At 59.7% G+C, this 16,673-nt stretch overlaps 1 protein-coding gene across 3 annotated transcripts; it reads left to right on the top strand.

Moving 5' to 3' along the window:
- The first annotated feature begins 868 nt into the window (after positions 1 to 868).
- Positions 869 to 15,433, top strand: COQ10A (coenzyme Q10A). Of its 3 annotated transcripts, none has more exons than XM_030554711.1 (5): positions 869 to 1,148; positions 11,578 to 11,739; positions 12,041 to 12,233; positions 12,384 to 12,485; positions 13,057 to 15,433. In XM_030554711.1, the coding sequence occupies exons 2-5, from the start codon at positions 11,588 to 11,590 to the stop codon at positions 13,222 to 13,224; spliced, it is 615 nt and encodes a 204-aa protein (XP_030410571.1). In that variant the 5' UTR covers positions 869 to 1,148; positions 11,578 to 11,587; the 3' UTR covers positions 13,225 to 15,433. The 3 variants fall into 3 exon arrangements, with proteins under 3 accessions (XP_030410571.1, XP_030410570.1, XP_030410569.1); XM_030554710.1 differs by lacking the exon at positions 869 to 1,148 and adding an exon at positions 5,063 to 5,201; XM_030554709.1 differs by lacking the exon at positions 869 to 1,148 and adding an exon at positions 5,802 to 7,384.
- The last annotated feature ends 1,240 nt before the right edge of the window (positions 15,434 to 16,673 follow it).

Here is a 16,673-nt window from a genome sequence, read left to right as displayed (position 1 = left end):
GTGGGGAACCGGGCCTCGGGGGGACATTGGGGGGTACCATGGGGGTCCCTGAATGGGGGGCACTTGGAATCCCTCAGGGGTGGGGAGCCCGGCCTCGGGGGGGCCTTAGGGGGTCCCTGAATGGGGGGCACTTGGAATCCCTCAGGGGTGGGGAACCAGGCCTCTGGGGGGCATTGGGGGGTCCCTGAATGGGGGGCACTTGGAATCCCTCAGGGGTGGGGAGCCGGGCCTCGGGGGGGCATTGGGGAGTACCATGGGGGTCCCTGAATGGGGGGCACTTGGAACCCCTCAGGAGAGGGGAGCCCGGCCTCGGGGGGGCCTTAGGGGGTCCCTGAATGGGGGGCACTTGGAACCCCTCAGGTGAGGGGAGCCCGGCCTCGGGGGGGGCCTTAGGGGGTCCCTGAATGGGGGGCACTTGGATCCCCTCAGGGGAGGGGAGCCCGGCCTCGGGGGGGGGCCTTAGGGGGTCCCTGAATGGGGGGGCACTTGGATCCCCTCAGGGGTGGGGAACCAGGCCTCTGGGGGGCATTGGGGAGTACCATGGGGGTCCCTGAATGGGGGGCACTTGGATCCCCTCAGGGGAGGGGAGCCCGGCCTCGGGGGGGGCCTTAGGGGGTCCCTGAATGGGGGGCACTTGGATCCCCTCAGGGGCGACGGAGCCGGGCCTCGGGGGGGCCTTAGGGGGTCCCTGAATGGGGGGCACTTGGATCCCCTCAGGGGCAAGGGAGCCGGGCCTCGGGGGGGACATTGGGGGTCCCTGAATGGGGGGCACTTGGATCCCCTCAGGGGTGGGAGAGCTGGGCCCAGGGGTCCCTGAGGGGTGGGAGACCTGGGCCCCTTGGAGCTCCCCAGTGTTTCCCCCTGGCCAAGGGATGTGGAGCTGGGCGCCAGGGTCTCCCGGAGAGCCTTCCTAAGATGGTGTGCAGACCCCTTAGGGCCACCTCCCTCCTTGCCGGCTGTGCCAGGACCCCCTGGCTGGACTAACGCTGGGCCCCCCGCCTGCCCACCCTGGGGTGCAGGAACTCTCCTGGGCTACTTTGCCACAGGGGCAGGGCAGACGAGAGCCGCTTTTCCACGTGAGCCTGTGAGTTTCCCTCAGGGCAATTCCATCAGTCGACCCCACTGGAATCAGGTCCAGGATGAGACGGGTGAGCAAACGGATAGATAAACTGGGCCCACGGGTGAAGCTGGGTGCCTCTGTGTTCTCCAAGGGCTAGCAATAGAGAATCAGGCAAGGAACTGCGCTACCTACACATCTGGTCAATTGCTAGTAACCCTATGGGTCTACCACCATTAACTGATGGTTTCCAAGTGGGATGGGTTGGTAGGCCACAGTGGCCACTGGAAATTAAATAACAAGAATTAATAGTTGATTGAGTTATGACATTAATTCTTTGGGCTTCTAAAGCACCCATTATCCACCAACTTGTATTTAGTATTCAGACTAAACAAATCAGTTTGCTACAAGGGTGATCTCAGATTCTTTTGTGGTTGCGATGTGGAAGTCCCAGCTGAGTTTCTGTGCTAGTTACTTACAAATACACGGTAAGAGACAGTCCCTGCTCCAGAGAGTTAGAATCTGGACAAGGCAGATAAAGGATGGAAGGGAAATGGAGGGATTAACCATCTCACACAAGGTCATGCAGCTGTAGTGTAGACCAGGGCTGAATCCAGGTCTCCTGAGTCCCAGCACAGTGTCTGCTCTTCTGGACCAAGCAGCCTCTCAGGCCTAGTCTACACTTACAAGGTTTGCTGATATAGATATCCTGGCACCCCCTAGTGGAAACACAGCTGATTCCAGCAAAAGTGTTTTTCCACCTATTTTCCAAATGGAATAGCTACAACCTGCCAAATATTTTTTGTTGCTGCTATAACTGTGTCTACATCAGAGCTTTGGCCAGCACAGGCATATGGGTTAGCGGTGTGATATTTTACATGCTCCTAACCGACATAGCTATGCCAGTAATATTTTCTAGCGTAGACCAGGCCTCGGAGAGGGAAGGTTGGTCCTTTGTGGCTAACGCACAGGTCTGGGAATCAGGAGATCTGTGTTCTACATGGACTGTGCTCTCTGCTTGAACTCAGGAAGCTGAGACAGAGAGAAGGTCGCACGGTGAAGTGAATCTCCTAGACTTTAAGGCCAGAAGGGACCATCATGATCATGTCGTGTAGAACTCAGATCTCTTCAGTTCAGGTGCCTCCTAAAATCCCACTGCTTCCATGATGTTCACAAGATATTAACTGTTAAACAAATCCAAAATCCATTCCCTCCTCTGGGCTACACAGTTAGTGCCTGCTCTAATTTCTATGCCTGTTTTTTGGGTCACGATCCTGCACTCCCTCCCTCCCAGGTGTAAATACTTCCACGTATGCACTCAGTGGGTCTACTCATGGAAGTAAGCATTGCCCTTGGAGATGTTTTCAGGATTGGGCTGTTATATCGTAGGCTCTTCATGCTCTGGGGATTGTTTTGAGACTTGTATTTTATACAGTGCCTAACACATTGTCTTTGCTTAACAAATAGTGAATCACAATGACAAAGTGGTGCTACATGGGACCTCACATAAGCATTTTTGGACGACTCTGATAGCGACCTCATGTGCAGCTGAAACCTGCCAGAGCCAAGGCCCCAAAAGTGGCTCACAAATCTTTACCACTTGACCCTGGGGGACACTATAGGTTCCAGTGGGCCTTGTGGCCATAAGGCTTAGCTTGATGTGGAGCGTTGCATGTTGGGTGGGCCCTGTAGTCTCCACCAGCCAGCTAAAGATCAGGATGGCTTTAAGAAGCTGCCAATCTGGCTTTTCTCAGGGCAACTTTTGGGAGACCCTTGAAGAAATGGACTTGTTTAAACAAATAAAGGATCGGTGCAACAAGATGAGCTGAAGAATTGTTTTCTGCAGTTACAAGGTGTTTATATTTAAATTTCCTGCCTGTCACTATTTGGGAGGGATAACGGGACACCGCTTGAAATTGCTCCCTCCGTTTCTTGCAATAACATCCAGAGACATATTTACATTGACTGCCATGGAGTGTGTGGGGGACACAGTCTGGGGGCTAACGTGGCAGCTTCACTCCGGGCTCTACTTTTGATCTCTGGTTGAACTGAGTTCAGAGGAGGAGGAGCCAGGAGACTGTGTGTGCTGTTGATAGTGTAGCAGGGCTATTTTTATCATGGCTTTGGACCTGCAATTAGCCGAGTGTTACCTAACAGTGAAATCAAGGTGAAATCATAGAGCTGAAAAGGCATAAAAAGCAGCTGGTGATATTTTCACCAGTGAAATATTTGCCTGGAGGAGGAAGCCGTGGAACTAGGCCTTTCACGGCAGCACAAGATCACCAGACTTGTGTTTTACAACCCGTTGCCAGTCACTTGTATAGGCCTTGTGGGGTAGCCTCTCCTCCTCCTGTCACCTTGTCCGTAAAGGAAGCAACGCTGGGGGGTTCCTAGCACAATTCTCTGTGAGCCAGGATTGGAGGAGTTTTTGGTAACTGGTTTCCCTGAAAGAAAATGGAATTAGGAGATGATTCATAGATTCCAAGTTCAAAAGGGACCATTGTGGTGATGAAAACAGAGGGACAGCTGGAACTGTTTAGACAATAACTGCTAATCAGTCCCATGATAAATTGCTTAAGCTTGTGGTTAAGGCGTAGATCTAGGAGTCAGGACTCCTGGGTTCTCTTCATGACTGTGACACAGGCTTCCTTTGGGCAGGTTACTTAACTCTTCTGTGCCCCAATTTCTCCATCTATAAAATGGGCTTCATAATTTTAACCCTTCCAAGAGGGCTCTGAGACTTTGATTTCCGTATTAGTCTGTAAAACGCTTTGAGATTCATATTGCAAAACCAGAGCCCAACAGTAAGTGTATTTTACTATGATTTTGGTCAAAGAAAGATCAAACATGGATAAGCGGTTTGACAGGGTCACTCTTTTAGGGTAATGTCTAGGATCCTGCAAGAAAGTCCATGGATCCAAAGCTCACTTTGGCGAGAAGGTCATTATGATATTACGTTGGTTGGAGGTGTGATGATGTTGTGTTGTGATGTCATGACATGGCTTCCTGGTGTGATAAGAAGATGAGCATCCTGAGGTTGATGACGTTGCCTTGAGCCACAGCAATGTCCCGATGTGTCCGAGTCCATGACTGGGGTTCTACCCATTGTGAAAATACAAATAATAAGGAATCATGATGATGTGATGATATTTTGATGTGCTGTGATAATTTTATGCTCAATTCCATGTCGTCAGTTTTGATATGACAACATTGGAATGCACTGTCAAAACGCGTCATTGTGACAGGTGACATTTGAATGCAGTGAAAGTTTCCCTGGGGTGGATTGACATGTTGGGGGGCAGGTAGCAGCGTGGGGACATGCCACGGTGCAGTGCCACGCTGGGAGACAACCTGCTAGGACAGTGAGTCGATTGGTGATTTAGTTGGGGATTGATCCTGCTTTGAGCAAGGGGTTGGACTAGATACTTCCTGAGGTCCCTTCCAACCCTGGTATTTTGTGATTGTATGATGTCGTGTTGCAGCATGACGATGTCACGTGGCACAGTGGGAGGTCAGGATGACGTATGAGCATGTGCTGCTGTGTCCCAGCATGGCACGGGGCGATGATGTGTGGGGGCATGGCGCAGTGGGGCCACTAGGCCGCGTTGTCATAGGATGATGCGGCAGCGTGATGCATCACAGGGTGATGATGCGACTGTGTCATGCTATGACATGCTGCACCACGGCATGAGGTCACTTTGCAGCCCATTGGCCCCCAGCTGCTGGCTGCCTTGATCACAAGCCCCGCCCTGCCTGCCAGATGGACTACAATTCCCATCAGGCACCTGGGCCGTCGCTACAACGCCATTGGCACCTCAGGGCGGCGGGACTACAATTCCCATGACGCTCCGGGCGGCGGAGCGCAAGCGCCTATACCATTGTGGCGCCGAAAACTACAACCCCCATGATGCACCACGGTACCGGGACAGCCCCGCCCCCTGGCTGTGACGCGGTGGGTTCTATAGTGACGCGGCGACGTTGTGTGTGTGACGGGGGAGGGGGAGTTCAGCGCGGCGGAGCCGGTGTCTGTGGCGGACGGAGCGCGGAGCCCGGACCCCTCCCCCATGGCGGCCAGGCGGCTGCGCGCGGTGCTGCGGCTGGGGGCGCGCCAGGGGCTGCGGCCGGGCGCGCCCCCGCCTGGCAGGTGAGCGGGCCCGCGGGCCGCCGGGGGGAGGGGCCCAGAGGGGGGTTATGGAGGGAGGGGCCATGGGGGCCAGGGCACTGGGAGGGGGTGTCTGGGGGTGGGGCCATGGGGGCAGAGAGGGGGTCTCTGGGGGGTGGGGCCATGGGAGCAGAGAGAGGGTCTCTGGGGGGAGGGGTCCAGAGGGGGAATGGGGCCATGGGGCAGAGAGGGGGTCCGGGGTGGGGCTGTGGGGCCAGTGCACTGAGAGGGGGTCTCTGGGGGGAGGGGTCCAGAGGGGGAATGGGGCCATGGGGCAGAGAGGGGGTCTGGGGTGGGGCTGTGGGGCCAGTGCACTGAGAGGGGGTCTCTGAGGGGATTGGCCCAGAGTGGGAGGTCTCTGGGGGTGGGGCCATGGGAGCAGAGAGAGGGTCTCTGGGGGGAGGGGTCCAGAGGGGGAATGGGGCCATGGGGCAGAGAGGGGGTCTGGGGTGGGGCTGTGGGGCCAGTGCACTGAGAGGGGGTCTCTGAGGTGATTGGCCCAGAGTGGGAGGTCTCTGGGGGTGGGGCCATGGGGATCAGGGCTGACCCAGAGAGGGGGCCTAAGGGAGGGGGACACTTGTATGCAGCATTGGGTGCACCAGAAGAGGCAGTGGGGACTCGGCCAGGGCCGCTCACGGCATGGGGGGCTTGGGCTGGGTTGGATGCGTCAGGGAAGTTGGTGTTTTACGTTCTGGGGATCTGGCCCACACACCTATTGCCACAGAGATGGTCTTGTGGAGATCTCCACTCCCAGCCGGACGACGTCCCTATGGCATCTTCAGCAATTGTCCGCAGGAAGCGGTGATGCGAGGGGAATTCTTCGCGGATACTTCGCTTCTTTCAATGGAATTTAGCTTCTGGAACTGAAGAACCAGATGTGAGCAGCTAGCTGGCTGCAGACCCTCAGCAACACCCCAGGAAACGGCCTTAGCTGGCTGAAGACTAACCATGGGGGATCCATGGACCACGCATGGGCAACCACTGGCTTAGTAAAACTTGCTGCATCTAAATGGGATCTAGCATCACTGAAGCAAGGAAGGGTACATCCCTAGCCCCTGGGGTTTGCTGGACTGCACCAGGCCTTTAGGTTTCCCCTTCAGGGTAGGGGAGGTTGGTGTTAGTTTCTTTAGCAAAGAAAGATGTTATGATAACATGTAAAGAGCTTTCCAGGGAGTGTCATGCTTTGCAGGAAGAGGAAATAGGATCCAGATTCAGCAGCCTTTGCGAGTTTCCAAACACATGGGTGCAGCCCTGAATCAGGTGCTAGTTAAAGGGCAATTGCCGGAGATGGCGGTTTGTAAAAGTCTCTCCTGAGTTGGAAAACACAATGTTGAATTGATCTGAATTAAATGTCACCTCTTGCCCAGGCTTTGAGAATGAATGTCCTCCCTTTCAAAAGGCCTGGAAGTTTTGAGGGCTTACATCTCCTCCAGCGATGACCTCTGGTGGGAGGTGCGTGCCAGGAAGTTGCTGCAATGCATTGGTCTGTCAGCAATGCATCAGACCCTCGGCGCAGTCCTGCTTCTTGGCAGGTGCGAGCAAAAAAATCAACAGCTTGGGTATAACCGAGGTGCTTTTCAAGTTCAGATGCCTCCGTTAGCACAGGGGACACTCCCAGAGTTTGGAGCCGAGAGAGTTTAAGTGGCATTGTGACTGGCACTGAAATGGAGCCAGGGTGGCTGCTCGTCACTGACGTGTTGGGGATAAGAGATGCCGTGTTCCTCAGGGCAGCAGTCCTCTCCTCTGCATCTGCACAGCACCTAGCTCAGAATAAATAACAGGAGGTGGCATCTTGCAGGCAATCCATTGAGTGTGTTTTGTTTTGAGATGCAATGTGGGAGGGCTGGCAAAGCACTCCTAGCTGAAGGCTGTGCTCTGCTGCACAAATTCTTCTTGTCCTCTGCTGCACCGCGTCAGGCATAGAACTTGGAATCTGTCCCCTGGAGAGTGAGTCCATCCACTCAGGCAGGGCTGAGGGGGCCCAGGCGACCTCTAGGCTCATGGAGATCTCAGATGCGTTACCCGAATCTGAACCACCAGCAACGTCTGTTGTGCTTTCCTGGTGCTGGAAGGAGATGGGGCATTGGGCTGGCTGAATCTGGAGTGGCCCCAGCCCACTGGAAAAGAAAGACCTTTCCCCTCTGCTGGTGTCTCTGGGGAAAAGGGTGAGTGACCTGTTTTCAGATGCATCTATAAATATAAGTAAGTGAACAGCCTGAGTGGAAAGTTTCCAGTGGCGATGGAACGTGACCTGCTGGTTGTGCTGGGTGGAATCTGCCGGGGTGTTGGAAGGAAGTTCCTGAAGGCAGGATTGACTCTCATTCCCAGTGTCATTATAAGGTCCAATTCCCACCCTTCCAGCCAAAGCAGAAGCTCGCTGGGGGGTTGGGAACTTCAGGACTTCTTGTTTGTTTTGTTGGCATTTAACCAATGGGATAAAACCCGACCAGTCTGAACTGCGGGTTGGGAGTCAGGAACTCCTGGGTTCTGTTCCTGGTTGTGGGCGAGTCGCATTGCCGCCCTGTGCCTCAGTCTCCCCAGCTGGGTATAGTCACTGAATGGTCTGTTGCTGGCTTGCGCGTAAGTGCTGCCTGCTGCCTCCAGTGCCAGGGTCAAGTGGCGAAGCCGGGGGAGCGTTCGCTGTCGCACTCTGAATCGTCGACGTTGACTTGGGTTGCGGAAGATCAACCGTCTGTCCAGGCTGTCGTGGGAGGCCAACCACGCCACCAGCGCAGCTCAAAGGGTGGGTCAGAGCCCCAGCCTGCCAATGAAACGGGCAGAAGCACAAACATTCCAGCGGCAAGGGCACGAGGGCCGTCAACCGCCTCTGGACTGTTTGCAGGAGAGAGGTCACATGTTGCTGGCTTCCCTTCTGTGTTTGTGATTCTCCTCTTGTCTGCGGTTGGCGTGCCAGGCTGTGAGGATCACAGAACAAAAGCACCAACTGAAATTTCATCAGGGGGCGAGGTCCAGAGAACAAACTCCGAATGGGATACAAGGGCATTAGAAGCATGACCTCGGTAGTGAGCTCTGCCTCTTACAGGCTGGGTGACCTTGGCAGATAAGTCCTGTTTTCAGTCAGTTTCCCATCTATCAATCGGAGAGAACACTGACCTGCCTTGCAAGGGCCGTGGAGAAGAACCCACAGAACCCAGCATAAATAGCTCCTGACAATTACTGCCAGTGACCCAGCTTTTCCAGAGCGCCTTTCGTCCAAAGATACCAGAGCGGCTGTAGACCGCCAAAAGGCGGCTACGCCGGGGGTGGGAAGCAGCAGCCAGAGCTGTGGATCTGAGAGGAAATCTTGGCCAGTCGCTGCTCTTTCAGAAAGCGCCAGGGATTGCTAACGTCCAGGCAGGGCAGGGCAAACCAAGCCTCTGGGCCTTGTGACATCCTGCCAGGGTTTGGAACGCTGGCTCCCGCTCCTCCTCCTGAACTCTGCTTGGCAGCATAGCCGCTGGGTCTGCTTATGCACCGATGGGTCACCGGTGCAGCAGGGTGTTATTACAGGGCCTGCAGAGAGTGGTGGCACGTTGCTTCCCCTGCCCCCCCCCCCCAAGAAATCCAGATACTCTCAGCCCCTGCATCAGTGCCCGTGACGCGGAGGAGGGCAGCGGGGGCAGAGCTGAGCAGGGTGCCCTGTGTTTCACCAGCCACCCTGACTAAGGAGATGGGGCAAGCGTGGTCCCTGTGGCCTTATAGCAGGCCCTGCCCGGTTGCACCCAACTCCAAGGACTTGCCACTCCTTATTGGCTTTTGGCCGGCTCAGCTGACTGCTGTTCCTGTGAATGAACCTCTTCTCTTCCTGCTCTGAGCTGCCCTCCTGATGGGCGGGTCTCATGGCAGCTGTTGTGTAAGGCGGCTGGGCACAGGGGAGGGGCCGCCTGCCTCTTGACTCGCCAGCAGGTGATCTACAGCAGGGAGGAGAGGGTCAGGGTCTCCCTCGCTGGGAGCCCTCCCGAGCTGCCTCCACGAAGCTCTGAGTGAGCACAAGCAGGAGGTGATGTAAACTGCTACTGTGTCTGAGCACGAAGGCTGCCCGCCGGCCGCTCGCCCTGCCCTGCCCTGCCCGCCGGCCGCTCGCCCTGCCCTGCCCTGCCCGCCGGCCGCTCGCCCTGCCCTGCCCTGCCCGCCGGCCGCTCGCCCTGCCCTGCCCTGCCCGCCGGCCGCTCGCCCTGCCCTGCCCTGCCCGCCGGCCGCTCGCCCTGCCCTGCCCTGCCCTGCCCTGCCCAGCCCCGCCGGCCGCTCGCCCTGCCCTGCCCCGCCCCGCCGGCCGCTCGCCCTGCCCTGCCCCGCCCCGCCGGCCGCTCGCCCTGCCCTGCCCCGCCCCGCCGGCCGCTCGCCCTGCCCTGCCCCGCCCCGCCCCGCCGGCCGCTCGCCCTGCCCTGCCCCGCCCCGCCCCGCCGGCCCGCTCGCCCTGCCCTGCCCCGCCCCGCCGCTCGCCCTGCCCCGCCCCGCCCCGCCGCTCGCCCTGCCCTGCCCCGCCCCGCCGGCCGCTCGCCCTGCCCTGCCCCGCCCCGCCGGCCGCTCGCCCTGCCCTGCCCCGCCCCGCCGGCCGCTCGCCCTGCCCTGCCCCGCCCCGCCGGCCGCTCGCCCTGCCCTGCCCCGCCCCGCCGGCCGCTCGCCCTGCCCTGCCCTGCCCTGCCCGCAGGGGAGCCGGCCGCTCACCCTGCCCACCAGGGAGCCAGCCCTGCCCGCTGGCCGCTCGCCCTGCCCTGCCCTACCATGGGGGCTTGTTTGGGGCCATGAACTGCTGGCCAGTGAGCTAATGGGAGCAAGCTCCCCTCCGAGTCAGGGATGACGCCGTTGCGGCATTGTGCTGCAGGGAGCAGGGTCAGTGATGGAGCAGGGGGCACTCTCCCCTCAGAGATAGGGCTGATGCCAGGGCCCCCGCCCAGTGCTGTCTGTCAGGAGATCAGACATCAAAGCTCAGGTTTGGGTAATTTGTGCCCATAGGATATTCTGCGCCATACAAATGCTGCCCACGATATTTTAGAATTCTGCCAATTTTATTTGTCTAATAAATGTGGCGGCCCCAGCACGGCCTTGGGGAGCACAGGTGACTGGTTGCACAGAGGTAGGAGATCACTCTGCAATTCCTCCCCGCCCCTAGGACACGGACTCAGCGGTGAGGCTGCACCCAACCCAAACAATGCAAGGACTGGGTCTGCCCCAGAAACACCCAGGGCCCTGCCCCTCTGTTCCAGGTGCACTAGATGCAGGCAGGCAGGCTGGCTCAGCAAGGCGGGATCCAAGTGTGGAGGGATCCAGATTTCGTTTGAGAGGGTTCTGTGTGGGGCAGTCTGGGTGCGTGTGGCTCAGTGGAGGATTCAGGTGCAGGAGGATCTGGATGCACAGGGGCTTGCTGGGGGTCTCTGGGTGCAATAGTAATGGAACTCTGCAGGGGAGTCCAGGTGAAGATGGTTGGGGCTCAGTGGGGGGGTCCAGATGCTGAGGGAGTGGGGTTGGTACAGTAGCAGGGGCAGTGGAGTTCATCGTTGGGGGGGATTCTGGGTGTGAGGGGGTGAGGCACAGTGGGAGGGTCTAGGTATGAGGGGGTCTGGATGCATGGGGGTTGGACGGATGGGAGAGCAGCTCTCTGTACAGTGATCCCTCCCCCTGCAACTCAGGAGTGATGGGTATAGGAAGTGTGGGGGTGAGGGTTGCAGAGCTTCCTGCCAGCCGGGGGAGAAATCTGGGGTCCGACATGGCCCTGGATGCTGTGCAGGGGCAGAGAAAGTCCTGTCCTCCACAGCCCAGCCAGGACTAGCAGCTGAGCCCGGCGCAGGGTAGGAGCCACCAGCCGGGTCTTCCCCTGATGAGGAGGGTCACATGACCACTCTTGTGGCTTCCCTGTGCTTCCCCATCAGAAAGTCATTTTTCTGCAGGGAAGCAAAGAAACCTGCGGGGGACATAAATTCTGCGCACGCGCAGGATTCCCCCAGGAGTAGCTCATTAAACATCCCCTTGGTAGGAGCAGGTGTCAGCGGCTCCTTCACTGCGATACGGGAGTCAGCGTCGCTCCCTGCCACAGACTGGTCGGTAGAGTTGCTGCGTCACTCAACCCAGCAGTGGCCGCGTGGGAGCGGTGACGAGATCGCAGCATGCAGCTTGGCCATACAGCACTTCGCGACCGATAGATCCCCAGGGGAACGGGATTGGCATGTGAGAGGGAATTCCCTCGTCCTGGCTGGGGAGGGTGTTTCGTCGCCTTCGTCTCCCGCAGCCCCACTCTGCTCTTAGTGGCTTTGGGCTTAGCTAGTCTCAGCATCAGGTGACCTCTCGAAGGGGAGTAGCACCTTCCCTTGCCTGGCCAAGCGGGCTCCGTCGGTCTCTGCTAATCCCGACCCGTTTCCAGTTGCAGGGCCATGTCTCTCTGTGGGATTCTGCTGAGCCGCGTGCCTTGGGCAATCAACAGCCTGGACTGGGGCCCCTGCACCCAGCACAGCCGGACGTTCATCAACCTCACGGGGCCTTTCACCAACAAAAGGAAGGAGTACTCGGAGAGGAGGATTATAGGGTAAGTGGCATTGGAGGGCGTTCCAATTAAGGGTGCGTGGGGCTTTCCCGGCACGCTCCAGCAGGCTGCGTCCTTCACCTGCTTGCCCCAGCGCTGGTAGCAAAACGGGAGGTTGGTCTCCAGGCCTCGGTCAACCCTTGACCTGTCTGTGACGTGACGTGGGCTCTGCGAACCGGATTGAGGCCCGTGCGGGGGGGGCACGGCTGGGGGTGAAGGTGGACGGTTCCCTAGCCCGGCCCTGAGTGGCTCCGTGCTTGCAGGACGGGCAGTACCGAGTCAGCACCGGCGTCTCCCCCGGCAGGTACTCCATGCAGGAAATGTACGAGGTGGTGTCCAACGTGGATGACTACAGGCACTTTGTCCCCTGGTGCAAGAAGTCGGTGGTGGTCTCCAAGCGCACGGGCCACGTGAAGGCTCAGCTAGAAGTGGGCTTCCCGCCCGTGCTGGAGAGATACACCTCCATCGTCACCCTGGTGCGCCCACACCTGGTCAAGGTGAGGCTGCCGGGGAGCGCCGGGACTCAGGGTAGGGATGTGTGGGGATGGAACAGTTCGGGGTGGGGCACTCAGCCCCCCAGGGAGCCTGGCTTCCCAGCGCTCTGGTAGCAAAGCCCCTCGACTCACGCTCCTGCTGTCCCTTCTCAGGCCATCTGCACCGATGGACGGCTCTTCAACCACCTGGAGACCAGCTGGCGCTTCAGCCCCGGCATCCCAGGCTACCCCCGCACCTGCACAGTGGATTTCTCGGTAAGCCCCCCCAGACTGCCCTCCCCCATTCCCCACCCACCCAGTCGCCACGTGGAGTCGTCCCCCCGGTGAATCTGCTGGGGATGGATCGGAGAGGTGGCTGCCGGGCGGCCAGCCCATGCTGTATAATGGGCGGGTTAGAAGCACCTGTCCCCAGGTCGTTGGCCTCGAGGAGGAGGTAAGCAGGGGGCGAAATGCTGCCCTCAGCCACCAAGCGACTGCTGTTCGCCTCTCAAGGGAAGGAGAAGCAGGAGCAAATGTTCCACCTGGGCACATTTGTCTGAGAGGCGAGGCCTGGCAGTTAGAGCAGTGGGGGCAGGGAGTCAGGACTCCTGGGTTCTCCTCCTGGCTCTGTCAGTGACTTGCTGTGTGAGCCTCTCTCTCGTCCTCAGTTTCCCCAGCTGAGCCACAGGGTTTGTGTGGAGGCAACTATTCGCTGCTGGCAGGTTCCTTGCTGGACGTTGCGGAACAGGGCAGCCCCTGTCCCCCCGGTCTTTTGTTCCAGGGAAGGGCTCTGGCCCAGCCTGCCCTGCTCCGCCCCCCCAGCCCCTCATCTCTCTCTCCTCCCCAGATCTCCTTCGAGTTCCGCTCCCTGCTGCACTCGCAGCTCGCCACGGTCTTCTTCGACGAGGTGGTCAAGCAGATGGTGGCAGCTTTCGAGCGGCGGGCGTCCAAGAACTTCGGCCCAGAGACACGCATCCCCCGGGAGCTCATGTTTCATGAAGTTCATCAAACGTGAGGGGGTCGGGGCTGCACGTGCAGACTCTGCCGGGGTGGCAGGAGGCGCTCGGACGCCCCGCCCCTGCCTTTTTAACTATTTATTTGATTTCACCTCTCCTGACGGTCTCTCTAATTTATCTGCTGGCCTGGTGTGCCAGGAATGGGGACGTACCCAGAGCGGCTGGGTCTGGCTGCCCCGGAGCATCCCCCAGGCCTGCCATCTCACACAGAACCACCGCACTGGCCTGTTGGGCTCCATATTTTTGTAGCTAATTTTATTTTAAACTTATTTTATTTTGGGGGTGAGGTTTTGTTAACATCTCTCCAAGCAGGGAAGAGCGATCCCTGCCCCTGCCTGATCGCCAGCAATTCTCGTCTTTCCCCCTGTGCTGCCCTCATGGCAGAAACCGGAAGGGCTGTGTGTGCCTGCCCGCCCCCCGGTCAGACTGCCTTTCTCCCAGGCAGTGGGTGCATGGACTGGACGATCAGGGTTTTGGCTTGCCTGTCTGCGGTCGGTAGCTGTGCCTTTTTCGGGGGGGGGGGGTGTGAAACGGATCAGAGCCTTCTCCCCATCCACGGGGGTGCTGAGCGCAGAGAAGGGGGCCGAGCTAACGTTACAGTGGCTGCACGCCAGCTCTGAGGTATGTGGCAGTGAGGGGAGTTGCGTTTGGTCTGGAAGCAAGCGTCACACTAGCCGGGGCCTGTGGAAAGGGGCGGGGGCACTGCCTGGTTGGCAGAAGGTGGGAATGAGCAGTCCAGGCAGGGCAGGAAATGGGGCAAGTGCCCGGAGGGCAGCATGGGACTCGGAGGGCAGCTGCTCCCCAAGCCCTGCAGGTGCGATTTCGCTGAGCTTGCCCTGGACGGAGGGAGCGCTCCCCAGGCCCTCATTGGGCAGGGAGATGGCACGGCCTCACCCAGGCCCCCACAGCGCTGGCAGCGGGGCTGCCGGCTCTTGGCTCCCTTGGGAGAGCCCTGCGAGGGGGAAATAAAGCCCGTCTGAGTGGCCAGGATGGAGGTGGCCCGGAGGCTCCATGGGGTGGAGGGCAGAGGTGATGCCCACAGGGCACCCGGCCCTGGAAGGCTGGAGTCTGATTTTGTGTCCACACACTGATGCAGTGTCCCAGATGCTGGAGTCTCCCCTCCTGCTTCGTGGGGGGGGGGACCTCCCCACTCCCCTCCAAAGCTCCCAGAAGCCTGTGGGGTGTCAGCAGAAGCTGGAGAAGCGGCTGGGGGAGTTCCCCTCGACCTGGTAGTGGCAGGCTGTAGGTGGGGGGAGCAAGGACCCAGTTCCCAGGGGCTGCGGCCCCACAGCGGAGCTGTCCTTGGCCAGTGCTGCTCCTCTGGCTGCCCCGCAGCCGTGCTGTGAGCAGGGCAGAGAGAGGTGAGAACGCCGCTGCTCCCCCCTCCCCACCTGGGCACATAGCAGCTCTGTCTGGGGAGCGTGCCCCGTGGCTGGCTCAGCGAGCGCTGTGGGAGCGAAGTGAACAGAGCCCCATTGTCCTGCGCCAGCGTAGGGGGGCCCCAGAGCATGCAGAGCGCTGGGGGGGGGGTGGATCCTGCTGTCACTTTGAAAAGCAGCTGCAGCTTAGCTCAAAGTGGGGCCACCTTTGTCCCCATGGGAGCTGCCTGCTGGGGGGAGAAGAGCCTGGCTCCCTCCCCAAGCCCCACATCGCTGCTCTGTGCCCCGGCCCCTCCTGCTGTGTAGAGGAGCCGGTGTTACATACAACACACACGGACGGGGCAGTTGGGACCTGGGGCAGTTGGGGCTGGGCGATGCCCATGGCATGGGATTTGTTACCACAGTAATGGCTTGAATGGCCTGAGGGGACCTGCCTGTCTCCAGACTTGGGGGGTAGCCTGGGGCACTGGCACCTGCAGCGCTGCTTCCTCTGCTGCGGGCCACCTGCCGCCCATGTCCGAGCACTGGACCGGCTCCGACCGCCTCGACTGCTCGAGGCCTCGGGCCTGACGCCCTGCCCTGAGCCCTTGGCTTCCAGCCCGGCTCCCCCAGGGCCGAGGAAACGTGCAGCTGGGCCCTGCCAGGTGTGGTGCCTTGTGCCTGCTACCGTATCAGGCTGCCCTTGGCCGGTTCCCTGAGAGAAATGCATGGGGGGGGGACGCCACCTCCTCCATGCGCTCGCTGGGGAGTTTTGTCTCCAGCCGAAAGACTGTAGAAGTTTCCTGCTCTGAGAAGTGGGGTTTTTAGGCCAATAAAAAGCATTTGGCAAGTGGGCTCCCTGCCTCCTTTGGGGCGGCAGTGGGTTGGTACCAGCCAGGAGGTTGGCTCCTGCAGGGCACCTGGGCTGGGGTATTTCTCAGCTGGACTCGGGACAGGGGGCATGTGGGGCCTGGTGCTCACCGGCTGCCCCTGGCTTTGCACTGCCAGCACGCCCTAGCCCCGGGCACCCACTGCACAGCAAGGCACGTCCCAGATGCCTGGTAACGGCGACCCCCAACTCCTGCTTGTGCTGTATGTCCTGCAGCCACGCCAGCATCAGGCCTTTCCCCGCCGTTCTCCAAGCACCAGTGTCTCTGCCCTCCGGGAGCCAGGTCAGTGCTGGCCCTGGGCCTTCCCCACGCCCACCCTGCATCTGTGAGAGCCACAACGAGATGCTCCCCCCAGGCCAGCCCCCCAGTCCCACCCCCCTTGCTAGCCACAGCTGTGCTGATTCCTGATCCCTGCACCGCCCCTCACACGGCACCACAGGCTGGCTTCCCATTCTCATTCCTTAGTGTGAGGTAGCTGCTGCCCCGGCTCTCACCAGCTGGAGGGGCAGCCCCCCAGCAGGGAGTGAGGAGGGGGCCAGATTGCATCACTCAGCACCCACCAGCAGGGCTCACCCCTTGGTGCAAATCCAACCCTGCTGGTGGGTCTCCCCAGGCAGGACCCCGCCCAGGCTCATTCTGTGTGAGCACCAGCAGGCAGCTCCCCAGCCCCAGTGGGGGCTGAGTGCGATGGGGGCAGCACTGAGCCAAGCAGCGGGTCTGCCACAAGCCAGAGCCACAGTGGGCAGGCGCCTGCCACCAGGGAAAGCTGAGCCTGTGGGCGGGGGGGGCCTGCCGCAGCCAGAGGGGCCTTATCCCACATTAGCCATGAGGGGAGACGGAGACAAGCCGGCAGCCAGGAAACAGCGTAGGCCCGGCCAAATGCAATGCAGGCCCCCCGTGTGCAATTCCCCCAGCTAAGCCCCCAGCCTAGTCGTGCTGCATTATATCCCAGCCCCCAGCTGAATGCCGAGCTGGGTCTGGTACTTGGCTGGGTCCTGCACTGGGGCGGCTGCTGCTGCGGTTAGAGGGACGCAGTGGGATAGTGGGAGGGCCTCATGCAGGCCAGACAACAAATGTCTCCTTCCACCCGCGGGTGCGGGCCAAGGCAGGAGAAAAGGCTGAGGGGCAGCAGCCTGGCCCCAGACCCCACAAGAGTCAGAGATGCCATGACTCCCAGGGTGCTTCCCTCCAAGCTTCCAG

The sequence above is a fragment of the Gopherus evgoodei genome, chromosome 3, assembly GCF_007399415.2.
Source record: "Gopherus evgoodei ecotype Sinaloan lineage chromosome 3, rGopEvg1_v1.p, whole genome shotgun sequence".
Lineage (NCBI taxonomy): Eukaryota > Metazoa > Chordata > Testudines > Testudinidae > Gopherus > Gopherus evgoodei.
Note: the sequence above shows the minus strand (reverse complement) of the source record. Positions and strands in the feature narration are given on the sequence as shown.